The 21,187-nt window shown below is 41.4% G+C and overlaps 1 protein-coding gene across 1 annotated transcript in view; it reads right to left on the reverse strand.

The window, feature by feature from the left end:
• Positions 1-21,187, reverse strand: part of SORCS3 (sortilin related VPS10 domain containing receptor 3) — a 682,653-nt gene that overhangs the window by 476,693 nt on the left and 184,773 nt on the right. Inside the window, exon 2 of the mRNA XM_027851811.1 lies at positions 9,221-9,288. Within this exon, the coding sequence (XP_027707612.1) occupies positions 9,221-9,288 (68 nt within the window). The remainder of the gene's footprint in view (positions 1-9,220; positions 9,289-21,187) is intronic.

A 21,187-nucleotide genomic window follows, 5' to 3' on the forward strand; every position in this document is an offset into this window, starting at 1 on the left:
CTCTCTCTCTCTCTCTCTCTCTCTCTCTCTCTCTCTCTCTCTCTCTCCATATATATATATGTGTGTGTCTGTGTGTGTGTATGTAAATACACATATATACATATATGTATATATACACACTTTGTATAGTGTGCATGTGTGTATGTGTGTATATATGTGTATGTGTATATATATATGTATATATGTGTGTATATGTGTGTGAGTGTGTGTGTATGCATGTATATATCAAGTCTCTTTTCTTTAGCTTGTCCTACAAGTTCTGTGCCCATGCTATTTGCATTGGCCAAACTGGACTGCTCTTAACCGTCATATGAATTCCTGGCCTCTCCTATTTCCAAACTTTGGTCCTAACAACTTTCACATACTTTGAACAACTTTCTACTCTCCATTTGCTATACCTCTTCATTATTATGACCTTCACATCATTTTGAAGCCCTGCTTCCTCTAAGAAGTCATCTATGATTAGGTGGACTAGAATGTGGACTCATATTTTTCCCAACAAAATAAACACACTTCATACTAGTCTTGCCCACTAATCCTCCTTCACTTAGGAAACTCAATCGTTATTTACATCACTATTATTTTCTAGGCTAATGACCATGCCACCTTTGTATCTTTCAGAGGACCTAGCAAGCTCCAGGTTTCCAAGTGGCTCATAAAAGACTCCTTTCTGATGATGAAGATATCTCCTCTAAGTAATCCCTGGTCCTATGTCATGTAACCTGGGAATAGTTTTCCTATGTTTCCATGATTGCCTGGCAGATTCCTCTGAGAAGCAAGGACAGTTTTTCCTAGGGTTCCAGAAGTTGCTACAATTTTGGAATCAGGGCAAGAGTTATTGGGTTTTTCCCTATTTTATTGATGCAGAGAAGACTGCACCGTTTCATTACCCTGACACCATTTATACTTGTTAGATCCAAAGTGAAAATTTTTAGACACTTAAATATCCTGGGAAATGCACAGTAAGCAGGAAACAAACTCTCACCTATTAACCAGTAATGAAGCTATTGATGCCTTTTCACACTGTCATAGTATAGCCCAATGATATTTGGGATATCCCAAAAAAGTAGAACATCAGCGTAGTTCTGAAAAATTAACTCATAGACAATGGATGGCACTTTGTGCTTGTTTCTACCCAGGAAAGGCCTGCCACCCACTGTTCTGTACCAAAACAGCCAGGAAAAAGAACACCTACACACAATCTAGATAGATCTCTTAAATAGCCATGGTTTTAAGGCTATGAGATTTCATGGGAAATAACCAAATACTTCTTTCCATTATATAATAAAAAGGTTACATATGTGCACATACTCTGTATATACAGCTGACAAAAATTTAGGAGTTCTAGAGACATGATGGTTAAATGTACAATGTGAGCACTTACACTTCAGAAAGTGGCAAATGCCAAATCAGGGCTCAATTTATTAGTTTGTTCATTGTCTAGACATAAGATAATGATGGAGAAAATGTTAATAATGGAGATTAAAATTAAAGGTATATCATTCATACGTTTTTTCTCCAGAGAGTCAGTTGTTAAACATTTCTAGCACACCACTACAAGCACTGCATGTAATGCTATTAAGAGCCAATGCAATATAATGGAAAAAATGCTAGGCTTGGCTTAAAAAAACCTGAGCTTGGGTCCCAGCTCTGCCAGCAGATGCCTCCTGCAATCTCAGACTGTTGTGAAGGTAAGAAGTAGCCTCTGGTTTGGGGAGGAAGGTCTAATGATTTTTGTAACACGCTGTCTCTATTCTAAACACATTCCCAGTGACAATGGAATGAGGAATCCCACTCATTAATCCTGGAGGAATTACCAGAACTTAGTTTAATGACATGTTGACAGGATGGGGCAGGTCCTGTTGAAAGAACCATCAAACACTCCCTCTACCTGCCAGGCCTGAAGATCCTCAAACCTAGTATCATTCTTGGAAGCATCTCTCCCCTTCTCCATTCTGCTTTGGAAGTGACCTGATCTAATTCTTCTAGAAGAATTTTTGAGTCCCTGAACTGCTGCAGACTGGGATAGCAAGTCACTCCACCATCCAGAAACTCAATTTCTCCATGTGTAAAATGGGCAGAGTATCTGCCTTATCTACTCCCAAAGCATTGTTTTGAGGATTAAATGAGATCATAGATTTACAAGTAGAATGGACCCTAAAAGATCATTTTCTTCAACTCTCCCAATTCCATTTTACACATAAGGAGTCTGAGCCCTAGAGAAGTAACATCCTAAAGTCACAGAGCTAGGATGAGCCAGGATTTTAACCCAGGTGCTCAAAATCTAAACGTAATACTCCTTCTACTATATTGCACTTAGGTAATGGGTATAAAAATGCTTTGAAACTATAAGGAATAGGAATATGGGACTGGATCTGTGATTTTTAAAGTCTAGAGAACTCCCAGATAAGAAAACTCTTTATACCAGTGTAAGTCAGTATCTTATCCACAACTCATTCTTAGTGAGTGCTTAGACCTAGAAAGGTTAAGACTTGTCCGGGGCCACACAGCCAGTTTATAACAGAGAGAGGACTTAAACTCGAGTCTTCCTGGCTCCAAGGCTATTCTCTATCCAATATACCATACTGTAAACACTATAAAATTATTTATGTTACTACTCTAAGATGGGGCAGTACTCCCTGTGACTCATTAATCTGAGGTTTCCATGTGACTATGCCAAGCTAAATTGAACTAAATTGTAAGTACCTAGAGGGGGTAGATTACGTCTTTATCTTTTCATTTCCCAGAGCCTCTAACACAAAACATAGATTAAGTGTTCAATAAACACTTATTGTAAAATGGAATGATTTGGAACCTAGGAAAAAACCTTAGAGATCATCTAATCCAACCTCATCATTTCAATTCAATGTATATTTATTAACACCAACTTCAAGCAGTATTCCTGACTCTAGGGAAGATAAAATTTAGATAAGACAGTCACTGCCATCATGGATCTTACAGTTAAAGGAGGGATACTGTAATGCATGAGTACAAAATAAATAATCTATTATCAGTGCAGAAGAGAAGTGCAACATGTTATGTGATCAGAGATGCAAAAGGTTACTGATGACAGAGGGAAAGCAAGGAAGGCATCTTAAAGGAGGTGGCATTGGACTTGAGTTTTAAAACCTGGCAAATTAGATAGATAGATAGATAGATATTTTTTTAAAACCCTGAGTAGGAATATAGCAAATCACAGAGATGGGAGGAGAGGAAGAGTATCCCAAGGAAAGGAATACCAAAAGCAAAGGAACAGAGCATGTTCATACATATACGTAAGAATAGACCAGTCTGGCTAAATCAGAGTGTGCACTGATATGAGTAATATGAGAAAAGGTTGGAAAGATAGAGTGGTATCAGACTATAAAGAGTTCTGAATGCCAAGTTTAAAGTTTACTCAGTAGCCAGTAGGGCACCTTTCAATGAAGGTATTAAACAGAAGAATGGCATGACCAAATCTATGCATGAGAAAGGTTGGTCTGATAGAAATGTGAAGATTCCATCTATAGTCAATCAAGAAAAATGAAGTTGGGAAGGTCTATTAGAAGCTATTATAATCATCCATGCAAGTCAAATGGGATGCCTTCATAAAAAAAATAGCAAAAAGAAAAAGATGCAAGTTAAAATCTATAAGTTTTGAGTCCATAACTTTTTGTTGTTGCTTGGTCATTTCAGTTATGCCTGACTCTTTGTGACCTCATTTCAGGTCTTCCTGGACAAGATACTAGAGTAGTTCTCCATTTTCTTCTCTAGCTCATTTTATAGATGAGGAAACTGGGGCAAATGGGGTTAAGTGACTTGCCACAGCTGGTAAATATCTGAAGTCATATTTGAACTCAAGTCCTCCTGACTTCAGGCCTGGCACTGTATCCACTGCACCACCTACCTGCCCATACATATGTTAGAATCTGAACATTAGATTTAGAATCTGTAAATTCGATGGAGTTAGAATCTATAAGTTTTGGGAAATGACTGGATATGAGAAGTGAAGGAGAAAGAAAAATCAAATATAGTACCAAGGTTTCATGTGGGAGACTAACTGAAAGGTATAGACACTAACAGAAACAGTGAAATTAGAAACACCCTGAGTTGGGGAAAAGATAAATTCAGGTTTAGATTTATTGAGCTCAGAGTTGTAGTCAGACATCCAGGTAGAGATGCCCAGCAGGCAGTTGGAGATATGAGTGTGGAGCCTGGGAGAAGTCAGGTCTAGAGATATACATTTTGGAGTCATCTGTGTAGATTTGACAGTTGAACCTATGGGAGTGGATGAGACTGTCTAGGGAGATGTGATTTTAAAAAAAAAAAAAAAAAAGGAAGAGAAGGGAGCTAAGAACAAAATTTTAGATATATCTACCTTCGGTGGTTGGAAAGAAAACAAGAAGTCAGTGAACAACATAAAAGAAGAAATTATATCGGTAGGACGAGTGCCAGGAAAATACGGTATCTCAGAAACCGAGAGGAGAATATGCAAGAAGAGTAAGGTGTCAATAGCATTGACTATTACTGAACATTTGTGGCTTTTTGTTGAATGAACAAACCAATGAATGAATGAATGAATGTCATGACTCTTCTCTGGTCTTTTTTTAAAATTTTTTTTAATTCTTTTTTTTATTTTTAGTTTTCAACATTTGCTTCCACAAGATTTTGAATTCCAAATTTTCACCCCATCTCGCCCCTCCCCTACCCCAAGATGGCATGCATTCTGAATACCCCTTCCCCTAGTCTGCTTTCCCTGCTATCTCTCCCCCCCTTCCCCTTCTATTTTCCTGTAGGGCAGGATAGATTTCCATACCCCATTTTCCATATTTCTTATTTCCCAGGTGCATGTGAAAATATTTTTTTAAACATGTGTTTTTAAAACTTTGGGTTCCAAATTTTCTCCCTTCCTCCCTCCCCACCCACCCTCGTTGAAAAGGCAAGCAACTCAATATAGGCTATACATGTGCAGTTATGCAAAACACATAGTAGACACGCGGTGAAAAACTAACTCTATTTCCCTTAATCCTATGCTGGTCCCCCATTTATTCTATTCTTTCTTTTGACCCTGTCCCTCCTCAGAAGTATTTGCTTCTGATTACTCCCTTTCCCAATCTGCCCTCCTCTCTATCATCCCCCTACTCTCTTGTCCCCTTCCCCTCCTATTTTCCTATAGAGTAAGACAGATTTCCATACCCAATTGAGTGTGTATGTTATTCCCTCCTTAAGTCAAATCCTATGAGAATAAGATTTACTCATTCCCTCTCACCTTCCTCCGGTTCCCCTCCACTGTAAGAGCCTTTTCTTTTCTGGTTTTTTTCTGTGAGATAATTTACCCCATTCTACCTTTCCCTTTCTCCTTCTCCTAGTATAATCCTCTCTCACCCCTTAATTTTATTCTCCAGATATGACCCCTTCATCTTCAACTCACCCTGTGCCATCTATCTATCCATATATATATCCATATATATACACACATATATATACACACATATATATACACACACACATATATATACATATATATACACACATATATATACATATATACATACATTATATGTATGTATATACATACATATAATTTTTTCCCTCCAACTACCCTAATACTGACAAAGGTCTCATGAGTTGAGTTACAAATATCATCTTTCCATGCAGGAATGTAAACAGTTCAACATTAATAAGTCTCTTATGATTTCTCTTTCCTGTTTACCTTTTCATGTTCCACTAGAGTCTTGTATTGGAAAGTCAAATTTTCTATTCAGCTCTGGTGTTTTCATCAAGAACACTTGAAAGTCCTCTATTTCACTGAATGACCATTTTTTCCCCTGAAGAATTATACTCAGTTTTGCTGGGTAGGTGATTCTTGGTTGTAATCCTATCTCCTTTGCCCTCTGGAATATTATATTCCATGCGCCGCGGTCCCTTAACATAGAAGCAGCTAAATCTTGTGTTATCCTGATTGTGTTTCCACAATACTTGAATTGCTTCTTTCTGGCTGCTTGCAATATTTTCTCCTTAACCTGGGAGTTCTGGAATTTGGCTACAATATTCCTAGGAGTTTTCCTTTGGGGATCTCTTTCAGGAGGAGATCAGTGAATTCTTTTAATTTCTATTTTGCCCTCTGGTTCTAAAATATCAGGGCAGAAAGAAAGATGATGTCTAGGCTCTTTTTTTGATCATGGCTTTCAGATAGTTCAATAATTTTTAAATTCTCTCTCCTGAATCTATTTTCCAGGTCAGTTGTTTTTCCAATGAGATATTTCACATTGTTTTCTAATTTTTTCATTCTTTTGGATTTGTTTTATAGCGTCCTCATTTCTCATAAAGTCACTAGCTTCCAATTGCTCTATTCTAATTTTTAAGGAAATATTTTCTTCAGTAATCTTTTGGACTTCCTTTTCCATTTGTCCAATTTTGCTCTTTAGGGCATTCTCTTCATTGGCTTTTTGGACCTCTTTTGCCATTTGGGTTAGCCTATTTTTTAAGGTGTTATTTTTTTCAGTATTTTTTTAGCTTTAGCAAGCTGTTAACTAGCTTTTCATGATTTTCTTGCATCACTCTCATTTCTCTTCCCAGTTTTTCCTCTACTTCTCTTACTTGCTTCTCAAAATCCCTTTTGAGCTCTTCCAAGGCCTGAGACTGATTCATATTTTTCTTGGAAGTTTTGGATGTAGGAGCTTTGGCTTCATTGTCTTCTTCTGGTTGTATGTTTTGGTCTGCTTTGTCACCAAAGTAAGATAATATAGTCTGACTCTTTTGCACTGCTTACTCATGATCCCAGCCAATAACTTGAGTTTTAAACTCTTTGTTAAGGTAAGAGTCTGCTTCCAATGTGAAGAATGTACTGTCTCAAGCTTTGGGGGTTTGTACAGCTGTTTTCAGAGATACTTCTAGGGACCTGAAAAGTGTCAGTTCTTCCAAGGTGCTATGATAACGAGCGAGGTGTTTCTTCTCCACCGCCACAACAAGCTCCACCATGCCAGCACTCCTCCTCGCCCTAGGACCACCCCTCAGAACTGTGACCTAGATCCAAGCACGGGCAAAACAAGAGATTCCTGCCTCAGCCCTGGCAAAGAGATCCTTGCAATCCCCCTCTGATCAGCCACTCAATTCCCCCTCAGTCTGTGGGCCAGAAGCTCAGGAGGTAGCCACTGCCCTCAGGGTGGCTGAGACCTAGCTTCTTCTCTCACCACAGTCACAGACTTTTCCTACTGACCTTCTAAGTTGTCTTTGGCGTTCGTGGGTTGAGAAGTCTGGAAACCTCCACAGCTGCCCGCAATTCAGTCCTCTGAGGCCTGCTCCAAGGTCGCTGAAGCCTGCACACCCATGTTGAACTGCACTCCTCTCCCAGCCCAGCGCGATAAACCTTTCTGATCAGTCATCCAGGTTGTCTTGGGCTGGAAATTTGTTTTACTCTGTTTTTTTGTGGGTTCTGCTGCTTTAGAATTTGTTTAGAGCCATTTTTATAGGTATTTGGAGGGGTTTGGGGGAGAGCTCTAGCAAGTCATTGCTTTCCCTCCACCATCTTGGCTCCACCCCCATGACTCTTCTCTGAAGCCTTCCAAAGCTCACCTTCACAGACGTGCCCCTTAATTTACCTCACTAATAACTTAACATCTATAGTCTGCACTGCACCAACAGACACTTGCTTCTATAAAACCAAAGAATCTAGAAATCGGAAGGTACCTTAAAAAAAGAATATGTAATCCAATTTCCCACTCAGTATAAGAAATCTCTCTACAATTCAATTTGATGAAACTGTTCTATGATTCTTTCAGAAGTATGAAATTTATCTTATCATTAAAACTTTGACCACCATCTCCCCTCAGACCCCGATGGAGATAGCCCAGAACCTTGGATCCAGGATCACTGTGAAAACGTTGCTTTTGGCCCAGGGCCCTCAGCCATCATCCTGGGAAGCAACCCCTGTGGAAATGTAACCTGGTAATTACTCTTGCAAATGCTATAGCCACAGCTACCAAAGACTCAGAAAGGAAAGTTCTTGCCACCAGAGTCCTTGGCACTGTCAAATGGATTAGAAACTGATAAGATTTCATCAGTGGAAGGGACATTGAAGAAGAAGCATTAATATTGGCTTTGCCACTGCACTCTGAGAGCCATGCAAGACCATCCAATTTGCCAACAAAATCTTCCATCTCTGTTGTCTCTCCCATTCGAATGTGAATTCTGAGAGAGGGGACTGCCTTCCTCTTTTATTTGTATCCCAAGCACTTAGCATAGGGCTTGGCAAATAATCTTGCACCATCTTTTTCATTAATTCATCTCTCTGCCTGTTCTTTCTGCTCCTATGAGGACAGGGACCATATCTTCCTCTTACTTTATCTCCTCCCGAATACGAGTCACAAGCCTGAGCACAAAAGTAAGCATTAATAAATGCTTATTAAGTGATCCCATGCATGAATAAATGAAAGTACTAAAGAGATACAGCACAACTGGGGAAATGCCCATCTATTTACAATAGGGCTTAGCAACACATTAGAACAGAGGAAAAATCAGCCTTGTTTACTCGAAGTATATTCAGTCTATGAAAGCACAAGGTGAGAGAGCTCAGTCCTCCTCTTAGAATTCAATGTGAGTTGCAAAATCCACCTACCCTGGGTTATTAGCTAGCCCACATAAAGCTAATCTCCCATTTATCCTCATAAAGTTAAGACACATGTTTTCAGCAGAGGCTGTATTGCCTTTATTTCCCCCTGAGGGTAGAGCTGTCTGCCCCCATTGGATCTGGGTAACCTTGTGGATGGTGATCATGTCCACCCTCAAATCGAGGCCTCCCCAAGGGCAGAGCCAGAGTCTCCCCTGTTCCAATCATACTGAGAATAGGACTGTGTCTCCCAATCAGACCTAAAGCTCCCTGAGAACAGATTATGTAAGTCTCAGTTCTCTGGCATGGCACCCACCTCCTCCAAGAGTTCTACCCATAGTGGGCTCACTCAGTGATGTTGCCTGACTATGCCTACTGCCAGCATCTTCATTCTCTTGTAGAAAAGGCCTGGACCCATCAGCTCTTACCTCAAGATGGAAGGCCTGGGAAAACCATATGACTAGCTGATTCTATTGCTTGACATTCTGCTAGCTGCTGGAGCTGCAGGTCCTATCATTCCTCCCCACCCCTGCCCCCCCCCAAGTTTAGGGCTCTCTGGATCACTGTCCAGGTGGTAAGCAGGGGGATTTACAAGAGCTAAGTCAGAGAAGTTCATAACCATTAAGGGCTTACCTCCAAAGTGAGCTCTCCGTCACACTGCCCAGGTTGAAGTCATAGAGTTTGGTCAGAATCAGTATCACCTGCAGGAGGAGGGGAATGGGAAGGGGAAAGATATAGGAGAAGAGAAAGGCTTCCTTTAGGTTGTGTAACAATATATAATGCATCTCTGATCCCCCTGGAGAAAGGTTTAGCATTTATCCATTAAAGTTGAGGGTATTAGAGGATCAAGCAGGAAAAAAAAGAAATCATTAATTTAATGCATCCCTATAACTGCTTGCATTTATTTTAATCCCAGTGATGCTTTGCATCTGAAATCAAACATGCCAACAGGAATTAATTGAGCATTGTCAGACTGTTTCTCCACATCTGTACTTTTTCAAGGTCAGGGACAAAGCTAGGCTGGCTTCCTTCTCCAAGCTGGACACCTGGAGATAATACGAAAAGTTTTCTTTCTAGTTGAGATGGCTCTGACTAACTAAAAAAGATGTGTGGGTACCCATCCCTAATCCCCCACTGACCCATAAAACAGGGTTTGATGTTGGTAATGATGAGCTGAGTGTATCAAAGGTCTGCAATTCCTTCTCAACCTTAATCAGGTGGCAGAATGACTAGTAAAATACTAATCCAGCATTCCCTAATACCATTGCTGTAGAAGCCCATTTTTATCCCTAGGTTAATCATGCTGTTGTCATTATATACATATTATATGTATATAAAGATTGTCCCTCAAACATGCTAACCACTCTGCTCCTCAACTTATTCATTTCCCATGAGACTCCTCCACTATACCTTAGTCACATAGAAATGTGGTCATACCCATGATTATCATCACCCACAAATGTAACCCTTCCATATTAAAAAATTCCAGAATCTCCTTATCCAACCATATTATATTGGCTCTTCACCTCTCTTGAATCCCTAGCCTCTTTATCATTTATCATTTTGTTCAGTGAGCCCTGCCAAGCCTCAGCTTTGATCACTCCCACCATTTTGCCATCTTTGCTCCTACACGCTTGCTGCTGAACAAAAGGAGGAGGGGGAGAATCACACAAATATTCTAACTGGATCCATTACAAATGTATGTTACACAACTTCAGCTGGGCCTTCACTGCTGCTAGGCAATCCTTCTGTATCTGCCCTATTAACCCACTATCTCGCTCTCCACAGTGATTTTTCCAAATCTTTTCATCTTTCCTCAAGCTTCCCACAGCTTCCCCTCTCCCCACCCTCTCAGCTGAGAACCCTGCCTCATATTTCACAGAAAAAAATTGAGGACATTTGCTTCAAGCTCCCTCTTCTCCCCTCTTCCCTATATCATATCACTCATATGCCTTCTACCACTAACCCCTCTTCACTCCTGTACCAGCTCAAGCAATCCTATTCCATCCCATCTCCTCCAAGAGATTTCCCCCTCTTTCATCCCCATTCTATCACTTATTTTCAATCTTTCCTTATCTGCTGGCTCATTTCCTACTGCCTGCAAACATGTCCATGTCTCCCCATCCTGGAAAAACCCCTCACTTAATCCTTTCATCTCTACTATCATCCTCTATTTGTTCTGCTCTTTGTAGCTAAACTCCTTGAAAATTCTATCTACAATAAGTGTCTCTGTTTTCTCTCCTCTCACTCTCTTCTTAACACTTTTACCATCAGACTTCCAATCTTATCATTCTACCATAAGTGTCCCTCAAGGTTCTGTCCTGGGTCCTCTTGTCTCTATATAATACTTCACTTGGTGATCTCATCAGCTCCCATATATTTAATTATCATCTCTTTGCTGATAATTTTCAAATCTACCTGTCTTATCTCAAACTGTCTGATGACTTCCAGATATCTCCAACTACCTTTCAGATTTTCCATAGAAACTTAAACTAAACACGTCTGAAACAGAACTCATCTTTCTCCCTAAAACCTATTATTTCTACCTAAAATCTGATATTTGTTTGCGTTTTGTTTCCCCCATTAGATTGTGAGGCTCCTGGAGGGCAGACACTGTCTTTTGCCTCTTTTTGCATCCCCAACATTTAACACAGTGCCTAACACATAGTAGGTACTTAATAGATGTCAGCTGATTACCTGTTCGCCACCATTCAGCACCATTTACCACCTGTTTCAAGATGTACCTAGGAGGTGTAGATGTCAACCATCTTAAATAATACAGTGGAGAGGTTTGGCACAATAGCTCCATGGGAAGTTCTCTGTCTTAACCTCACAGGTTCCCAAACCCACCTGCTTGCTAGGAGTCAGTCCTCACTATATAAGGGTCTAGGCAGTAGCTTGGGTGCATCTGAATGCACCAGCCTCCAAGCCCATGCACCTGAGTCGATTTTAATCAAAACGCAGGTGCCTAATATACTTCGCCAGTCTGCACGCATGATAATCCAGTTACACATAATTGTGTTTACCTAAATTTAATGCACAACTCATTGCACTTTTCTCCGTTCCTTCCCCTGCCACAATTTAACTTCCTCCAGTTCATTTAAACCTCACCCATTAAACTCTTTTTGAGATAATGAATTTTCAGCTCTGATATGGGACTTTCCATTCTAGGTATCCATTTAAGATTAGAGAAAGATAATCAGACACTCTATTGAACAGTTTTATGGCATTTAAATGACAACAAAACACTCCACAAAGAGATTTATTCCCCACTTTCCCTGTCCAGTACCCCAGGGGGTCACTTTGCATCAGCACCATTCCCTTTACACAGATGAAACAGAAGCTACAGGAAGTTGTCTTGAGTTGTCCAAGGTCAAAGAAAGGCTGGCATGATGTGCCAAGCCTCTGCATGGTCACCCAAGAACAGCCAATCACACTCCTCCCACTCTGTCTTCAACAAGGAACCAGGGGAGAATGGGCCAGGAAGACAATGAACACGACCGAAGTACTGCCTGACACAATCAGCCAGAGATCCCAGTCCTGTTTCCACTAGGCCATTCAGTCTACTGCATGGGACTTGTCCACGGAATCACCATGCATTTCCTGAGTGGGCAGTACTGAGGTGGACACTGCAAATGAGAGCTGTGGCCCATGCGGGACCCAAAGATCCCATCTCACTTTCAACGACGTGGAAGCCAAGGCTGACATACACGCACATCTTCCCCACACACTCCGGTGAGATCAAGCCCCAACCCTTGAGGTGAAGGAGACCTTGTGATGTAATGAAATGTGCTGGACCTGTTCTCAGGAACAGGCTTCCTAATCCTGTCTCCAATATGTCCTCCATGACCATCTGCAAGTCACATGATGTCTCTGAACTCACTCTCTTCATCAACAAAATGGAGGTGGAATAAAACCTCAAGTCCCTGCTTCAATTCAATAAACATTTATTAAGCACCCACTCTGTCCCAGGCACTGCGCTAAAAGCTGGGGATACAAAAAGAGACAAAAGACAGTGACTGCCCTCAAGGAGCTTACAATCTAGTGTAAGACACAACATACAAACAAATATATACAAAGCAAGCTATATAAGAGATAAATAAGAAATAATTAAGAGGGAAAGCACTGGAATTAAGAGGGGTTAGAGGAGGCTTCCTGTAGAAGGTGGAGTTTTAGATAAGACTTAAAGGAAGCCCAGGAGCTCAGTAGTCAGAGGGGTGGAGGGAGAACGTTCCAGGCCGGGAGGACTGCCAGAGAAAATACTCAAAACCAAGAGGATCGTTGTGAGAATCAAATAATATCATTTGTGGATAAACATCAGCTATCGTTTTCCAGAGCTACTGCCATCCAGAGACAGAGGAAGATAGAATATGGACTCATAAAATATCTGCTGAAAAATCTATCTCGTATATTATCAAATTGAATCGTCTCACTTTTTTTGATGAGGAAACTGAGGTCCAAAGAAGAGAAGTCACTTAGTCAGGGTCACATCACAAATTAGCAAAGCTGAGACAAGAAGAGGGGTCTCCTGATACCCAGCCCAATGCTCCTTTTCATTCACCAGGCTGCTTCAATGCTAAAAACTGTTTATGAATCCCTACATCAATATCAGATCTTTCCATTTACATGCAATTTTGATTCTTCAAAGGTGGGCCATACTTTCAAGTGCCCTCACCTTTAGAAACAGCATTGGGGCAGGGAAAAAAGAGGAAAAGGAAAGAGCAAATGTGGGAGACAAAAAAAATCCATCTGTTCCCAAGAGAAAAGGCCAAGGCGAGCAAGCTCAAGGGGCTTAGTATTCATCTTGCAGTCTCTCTTCCCCAGGAGTCTAAGAGAACAAGGATTTAATATAGCTGTGAAGAGATGATAATGTAACCTTTAGGCATAAGACATGTTGTGTGTGGCAAACAAACAGAGGCAGAGGAGGGGCAGACCTTGCCAGTGAGGCCTTCACTTATTTAGCAGACAGGTTGAGTCTGTCAAAGGCCACCTGGGAGAGGGGGATTTCTGATGGAAGGAGGGAGAAAGAAAATCTGGCCCAGCCTGAAATTAGTAAACCAGCCAGATGAGTACCCTAACTGCAAGGCTCTTATTGACAATGTATTAGGGATCTAGAATCAGTGTGCGCCTTTCTCAGAAAACTCCCATGGATGAACCTGGCAGATGCCCAGGAGTCCTGAGTTTAGTATGACTCTAGGAATACAGCTAAACTATCCTTTCTTCTCTGACTTCACGCCTACACTACCATCCCACCCTCCAAGGATGGTGACTGGGGAGAGGGAAAGAGAGAAGGGAGATGAGGAGGGGTGGTGGGGATGGCAGAAATGGCTAGGCAGGGCCAGCCTCTGCCCCCCCCCCCAAATTGGGAAGTCACACAAGTTGGTCTTTGACTCTCCCCATTCCCTCTGTCTTTCAGAGACCCTCTCTTCCCCTCCTGGCAGCACCAGTTCTAAGCAAAAGTCTTGTTTGTTTAAAATTTTGTCTCTGAGTGATGCATTGCTCCAAGTCTGGACATAATACCCCAGAGCCCTCCCACTCCTGTTCTCCCTCATCCAACCTCTCATCTACATCAGAGGAAGTCAGTCATATGACAAGCCCTAACTACCCAACCCTAACATCCCCCTCTCCATCTGCACCCTTGCTCACCTGCTCCTTATTCCTAAAATGCCCTCTTTACCATCTCTCTATTGCTCTCTCTCCTTCCATTTATTCCTTTTGAAATTGTATCAATCCTTCAAGGCCCAGATCTAATATCAATTCTTCTATGAAGGGTTCCTTGATACCACCCTATCCCACCACCAACCAGAAGTGAATTCTCCCTTCTCTGAATTCCCATTGCATTTTTGTGCCCCTCATCACCATTTTCTTTATATTATAACTATTTGTGTGGTTATCCTAGCTCCTCTCCTAGACTATAAACTCTTTGGAAAGGAGAAGAATATTTTACACAACCTAGTGCATCCTAAAAGGCCCAGCACAGGAACTTGTATTTCATAAATGTTTGTTGTATGAATTAAATGTTAACATTCAGATGGCTTACTCTAGGAACATCTGTATTTCAAAATGAGGCGATACCTTAACATAAATTACAGAATTTCAGTTACCTGGCAGAGTATTTTTGGAAGGGAAGAAGGTTCTACTGAACTCCTCAAACCAGGAGTTCCCAACCTGGGATATACATAACCTCAGGGGGTATAAGAATCAAGGAGTTACAAGGAATATTTGGTAAACTACTATATTTATTTATATTTACATATTATATGATATATATTATATTGTACTATATTAACATTAATCATTTTATTTAGCATATGCATTTACCATATGAATTATTTCCTTTCATACAGAATAGAACCTATAGAAAAGTTTATTGAAACCCAAAGTGTATAGGTATTTTTTAAAAAAGGGTAGGAATCTCTGTCTTAAAGTATGAGTAAGGCTTCTGTCTCCTTTGTCTATGTCTAAAGCAATCCCTGCAAACAGAAATACAGGCTTATCAATCCTTGCCCCTCCCTTTAATAGACATCACTCAACCAAATGCAAAAGGTTTGAGTTCCCTCTAAGGTCACCTTCCCCCAAAAGATTCATAAGACCTGGCCCTTACCAAAAGATTTCTACCCCTACCCCTTTAAAAAGGAAGCCTCTGAAACCTGAGCTACTAGGGATCCTTCCAAAATACAATATCTATTTAGACAAGAGATACACCAAGCCCAGTGTATAAACCTGTCTCCTCTGCTTATCTCCAGAAGGAAGACCTAGAAGCCTAAGGGAACCATTGTCCCATGAGAGGATGACAAAGTCTGCACACTTGTCAATTGCAGGAGGACATATGAGGCTTTCAGCACATTAGCAGCAACATGACCTTTTGTACCCATAAAATTTTACTATGAAGGAAAATTGCTTTAGTTAATTAAGCTTGCCTGAATATATTTAAGGTTTTAAAAGGGTAGATTTCCCTCTTACCCAAGCAACCATCTCCTCACCCTGCCAACTACCCACACATGCACACATAGTCAATGGTATTTATTTTCATATTCCTGGAATGGAAACAGGACAGGAAGGACAGGGAGGATGCCATGAACTGACACCTTCGAAAGGAAGTCAGCTCAGGAGGGCTGGGCAGCATGGAGATTTATGTTCCAATGATGCAAGCCCAAGTGATTCCAATGTAGAAAAAAAGAAAGGGGAAGTATGTAAAGAGATTGTTGTGACTGCACAGGGAGCTCATCAACGAGCGGAGATTTAAAATGGGCACACAGAAGAGGTGGAAGTGAGGACAGGTAACTAAGGATGAATACCAGTCCAAGTAACTGAGGATAAATAAAGTGGCATGACCCTGGAAAGATAGCAAGAGGCAGCACGGGAGGATCGGTGGATGAAGTACTGGACTTGGAAACAGGAAGACTTGAGATCAAATCCTGCCTCAGACAACTATTCACTTTGTGACCCCAGGCAAGTTGCTTCACCTCTGTGCCTCAGCTTCATCATTTATAAATTTAAAGGGTTAGACTCGATGACCTGTAGATCCCTTCTAACTCTGATCTCATATGTCAAGAAGTTTTCAGCCCAGTATGAACTGGAGTTTGTGATAAATGCCCATGATGGCAAAAGAGACTTTTAAAGGTATCTTGGCATCATGAGTAAGGTCAAAGAATGGAACATTTTAGGATGGACATTGTCAAGCTGAAAGAGCTGGCCTTGGAGTTAGGAGAATGAGAGTTCAAATCTGGCCTCAGACATCTACTAGCTGTGTGAACCTGGGCAAGTCAATTGACCCTGTTTGCCTCAGTTTCCTCATCTAGAAAAGGAGCTGGAGAAGGAAATGGCAAACTACTCCAGTATCTTTGCCAAGAAAATCCCCAAAAGGGGTCACAAAGAGTTGACACAGACTGAAACGACTAAACAACCACAAGTACATCCAAAGGCCAAAGGAGAGGTACCAAGATGGTGCTAGGACTTGAAGACATTCCATGGTAGGATCAACCAAAGTAACTAGGGATGTTTAGCAAAAATAATAGAAAACCTAGAGGGTGGGGATATGGTCATTGTCTTCAAGTCAGGTATCTTGCTTTATCTCAAAGGGAAGAACTGGGACCAAAGAGGCAAAGTTACAGGGAGGTTTATTTATGAGACAAAAATCATGGCAATTAGAGGTATCCTGACATAGAATAAAGGTGCCTTGGAGTTCCCTGGCTCTGGCAGTCTTTAAATTAGAAGACTGATTGTCTGGGATGTTTGTAGATAGGATTCATGTTTCAAGTAGGGTTAGATGGTCTCTGAGATCCTCATGAAATCTATCCAGGTGGCACAGTGGGTAGAGCACTGAGCCTGGAGTCAGGAAGACGTGAGTTCAAACCCAGTCTCAAGCACTTCCTAGCTATATGACACCAGGCAAGATATTTTATTTCTGCCTCATTTTCCTCCTCTCTAAAGTGGGGATGATAATAGCACCAATCTACCAGGATTGTTGTGAGAATAAAATAAAATATGTATAAAGTTCTGTGCAAACCTGAAAGCACTACATAAATGTTAGCTCTTATTGTGTGACAATCTTGAGACTCTCAGGTTTTAAAATATTTCTGAGGAAAGAAAGGCTGAAGGGTGAGGGACAAGAAGGAAAGGGAGGAAGAGACAGACAATGTTGATTTGGAGGAAAGAAGGAAGAGTGGTAGAAAGATCAATCAACGGAATTGGAGTTATAAAATCTTGGCTCTATTGTTGCAAGACATTAAACAAGGCCTCAGTTTCTTAACCTGTAAAATAAGAGGACTGGGTAACATCTAAGCTTCCTTCCAGCTCTAGTGTTTTGTATAACTCATACTTTAAGGTCTAGATTGGCAGCCAGAGAAACCCCCATGATATTAATCCATTGGCTGAACTACTGAAGGCCTAAATGGGAAAATAAAGTGGTCCTGACAGGAGCCACAGGAGAGAGCAGGTATTGAATGGCTGCCCTGGAATGGAAGAGACGAGCAGAGAAGATCACACTGCAAGGCAAAATATGTTTGAGACAACCTGTGATCTCTCCCCAGCCGAGACAAATTGAGTACCAGACCCAAAGAGAAATGTTGGGCTCTCAAAGCATTCCATATGAGGCGAGAGGTGCTCAAATTTGCTTCCCAATGCGTCACGTCAAAATGAGTAATGCCCTGCCCCCACCATCCTGGCCCTCAGACAAAGAGGTACCATTTTCTCTTCCAGCAAAATGTTTATAGCTCTAGGGTTAGCCAAGGTCCTCAGGGGCAGAGGTGGTCATGATGAGTCCATTTTATAAAATGGAAACCTGCTATATCCAGGAAATCACTGATTTTCTACTTCAGCCATAAGCTAGATTTGGCATTCCATAAGTGTCTAGCAACAATTTCTCTGAAATACTGGGTGACCTCCATCTTACTGAGGAAGCCCTGGGCTTCTACCTCTTCTCTGCCTATCTAAGTCCTACTCATCCTCAAAGGCCCAGCTCAAGTCCCACTGCCTCCAGGACCCTTCCTAACCACCCCACACTCTTAACCCATCTCTCCCTCTTCTCAATTCCCAGAATACTTAAGTACCATTTATTTGGCACTTAACCTGTAACACTTGGTCCTTGTAGTACTATATGGCACAGTGAAAAGAAGGCTGGGCTTGGAGTCAGAAAGACTTGAGTTCAAAAACCATCTCTGACACTAAGTGTGTGATCATGGGCACATAGGTTTCTGCCTCCAGCAGCTCCCTGGAACTTATAGACTAAGTCATAACCAGGTTAAAATGGAGGCTGGGGGGACAGAACAACTCCTATATGACAATTCTCTTCCACTGGCAAAATCAAATACGTTTCATGTGCTCTTCTTTATCTTTTCATCTGTCTAAGTTGCCTCCTCAAATAGATTTTAAGTTCAACCATATCTTTTCATTCTTATGTAATAAGAATTTGACACATGCATACATAAGATGGAGGTGCTGATGTGAGAGATACCAGAGACCTGCTTCTGAGAGGATACATTCTGTGTTTTCCTTCCACATGGTGGAGGGGTGGGGGGAGCCATTTTCCCACCCATTGGTTATGCAGCCAGAACGGATTGCAGCTTTAAAACTATCATCCCATCCTTCTAGGGGACACAGGAGAATCAGGAGCTGTGTAGGAGGAAAGGCTGCCTCCTTCCCCCTTTTAGTCCCTGTTGCCCCAAGAATCAGGCTTGGAATTTGGGTTTGTTTTGTTTGTCCTTTTCAGTTCTGGGCACAGCAGAGTCCCCCCATTAGGAACCCTTCTTCTTGGTTATCTGGGCACATGTGAAAGTTTTATTATATGTGAATTCCACAGAATACTTCACACAGTGATTTCTATCAAATCACAGTCCAAAACTCCTCATTTTACAGATGAGGAAACTGAGGTTCAGATTGAAGGGATTTGGTTCATTTCAGTGTATTATAAGTATAAACTATGTGCAAGGAACTATGGTAGGGAATAACAAGATAAAAATGATCCCTGTCCACAAGGAGTTAAATTCTTGAGAGGCTGTCTACTATAATCCTGCAGAAATTCCTTTGGCTGCAACCATGCCAGGAAGTCACAGATCACAGAACTGGAGCTGGAAGGGGCCTTACAGGTGGGTCCAAACTTAGTCCAATCTCTTACTTTACAGATAAGGAAACTGAAAGCAGCACAGACAGGGGAGTGAAACAATTCACCCAAGGACACCCATCCAGAACTAGCCAGCCTCCAGCACTCCCTGAGCCCTGCCTTGCCCACTAAGGACCAAGAGCTCATCATCCACCTTGCCATCTCTTCCTTTCCACTACTAATACAGTCCCCAAAGGGCTGGATGGGGTGTTTGAGAAGGACTAACACCTCTGGTGGGAGCCTTGCTGAGCCCTTTTCAGGGCTGCTTATCCACCTTTAGAATCTACCTGGTACTCAACTCTCACCTGTGGCTCTGAGAAGCTGCAGCATACACAGTGGCCACACCCCAGTAAACCATATTGGCAGACGGGCTAAACTAGGCTGAGGCTACCTGACATGGTTCAAATCCATCAGTGGGTTAGGTGGGTGTCTACCCCAAACATGTGAAGACTTCCCCCCACCTCAGAACAGGTGAACAGGAACAAGCCGTTCCAACAGCCATGAAGGCGGCTGAAGCAGACACTATGGAGCACTTAGAGCTTGGTCAAACATCAAAGATGCCAGTTGTTTTGACTTTTGTCTCGTCACTGGACTTTGATGATTCTGGAAGAGAGGGTGAGGCCAACAACTTTGTGCAACTCTGCCTCACTTAAATTCAATTCATACCCAGTCAAGACATCACCCCTTGATGTCATTGGTCCTCTCTGAAAACAGTACCAAAAACTAGGTACATCTAGGTGGCACCATAATACAGAGAGCACTGGACCTGGGGGTCAGGAAGATCTCAGTTAAAATCTGGCCTCAGATACTTAATAGCTGTGTGACCCTGAGCAAGTCATTTAAAAACTGCCTGCTTTACTTTCCTCCTCTGTAAAATGGAAATAATAGCACCTGCCTTGCAGGACTAATATTCAGGTTAAAATGAGATAATGTGTATAAAGAATTTTGCAAACCTAAAAGTGTTCTAGCAATGCTTTAAAAAAAAAACTCTCATACACATCCTTGGGGGAGATAATTTATCCAACATTGGAGTCAGCTTTGGGAGCAGACCTGAGCATTAGAGGGTGAGTACCTCAAATATGTCTCAGCCTTCTATAACTAGCCAAGTCCCAGGACTCCACTGACCCCTCTCTTGACCATTTGGCAATGTCAGTGATTTACCATCAGTCGTGCTACTATAAGTGTACCACTCTCTCTTCCCACCTCCTACCCCCCCGCAACTTCCATCTCTTGCTCAGGGATTAATAATCAAATCAACATTAAGACGTCTACGGTAAAAGGTATGACAATCTGCTGCCTTATGGGTTCACTAAAGAAACAAAAATAAAAAACTCAGGATTCTGAGTCTTAGTCCATGTACTCTGAAGGTCCCTTTCCTGGCCACCACTATAAGCTTTTTCATAACTTTCCATGACAGCCGCACTGTCCCATGTCTCTACCCCACTTGACTTGCCCTATTTCCATTGTGCTTTACACAACTCCTTTTTTTATTGTCAATCAACTATATGCATATTATATTGTATTATATTATGTTATGTTATATTATATTGTATCATATCATATCATACTATATTGTTTTATATTATATTCCTATGCCCCTCCCCTAGACATTAATTTGCATATATTTTGTATTCAACTTTTTATATATATGTTGTATTCCTCTCTCCCCACAATGGAGTCTAAGCTATTTGAAGACAAGGGCTACTTCTTTTTTGCTCTTGTATACCTAGACTTTAATACAAGACTTGGCATATAATAGGATTTTATACATATTTCATGAGTTGAATGGATAAGTGGTGGGGCCAGGGATTTGAATTCAGATCCTCTGACTCCAAACCAGAGCTTATTCATTCAGCCTGAGGTGACAGGAAGCTCAGTACCTTGTGAGACAATCCATTTCCTGGATAATATCAATGTTAGGACCTCCTTTCTCATTTTGAGCCACCATGTGCCTACCTCTAACTTTTACCCCTTCATCCCAAACTGGTTATTTGCTTAGG

Source organism: Vombatus ursinus, unplaced genomic scaffold (assembly GCF_900497805.2).
Source record: "Vombatus ursinus unplaced genomic scaffold, bare-nosed wombat genome assembly UNPS02009205.1, whole genome shotgun sequence".
NCBI lineage: Eukaryota > Metazoa > Chordata > Mammalia > Diprotodontia > Vombatidae > Vombatus > Vombatus ursinus.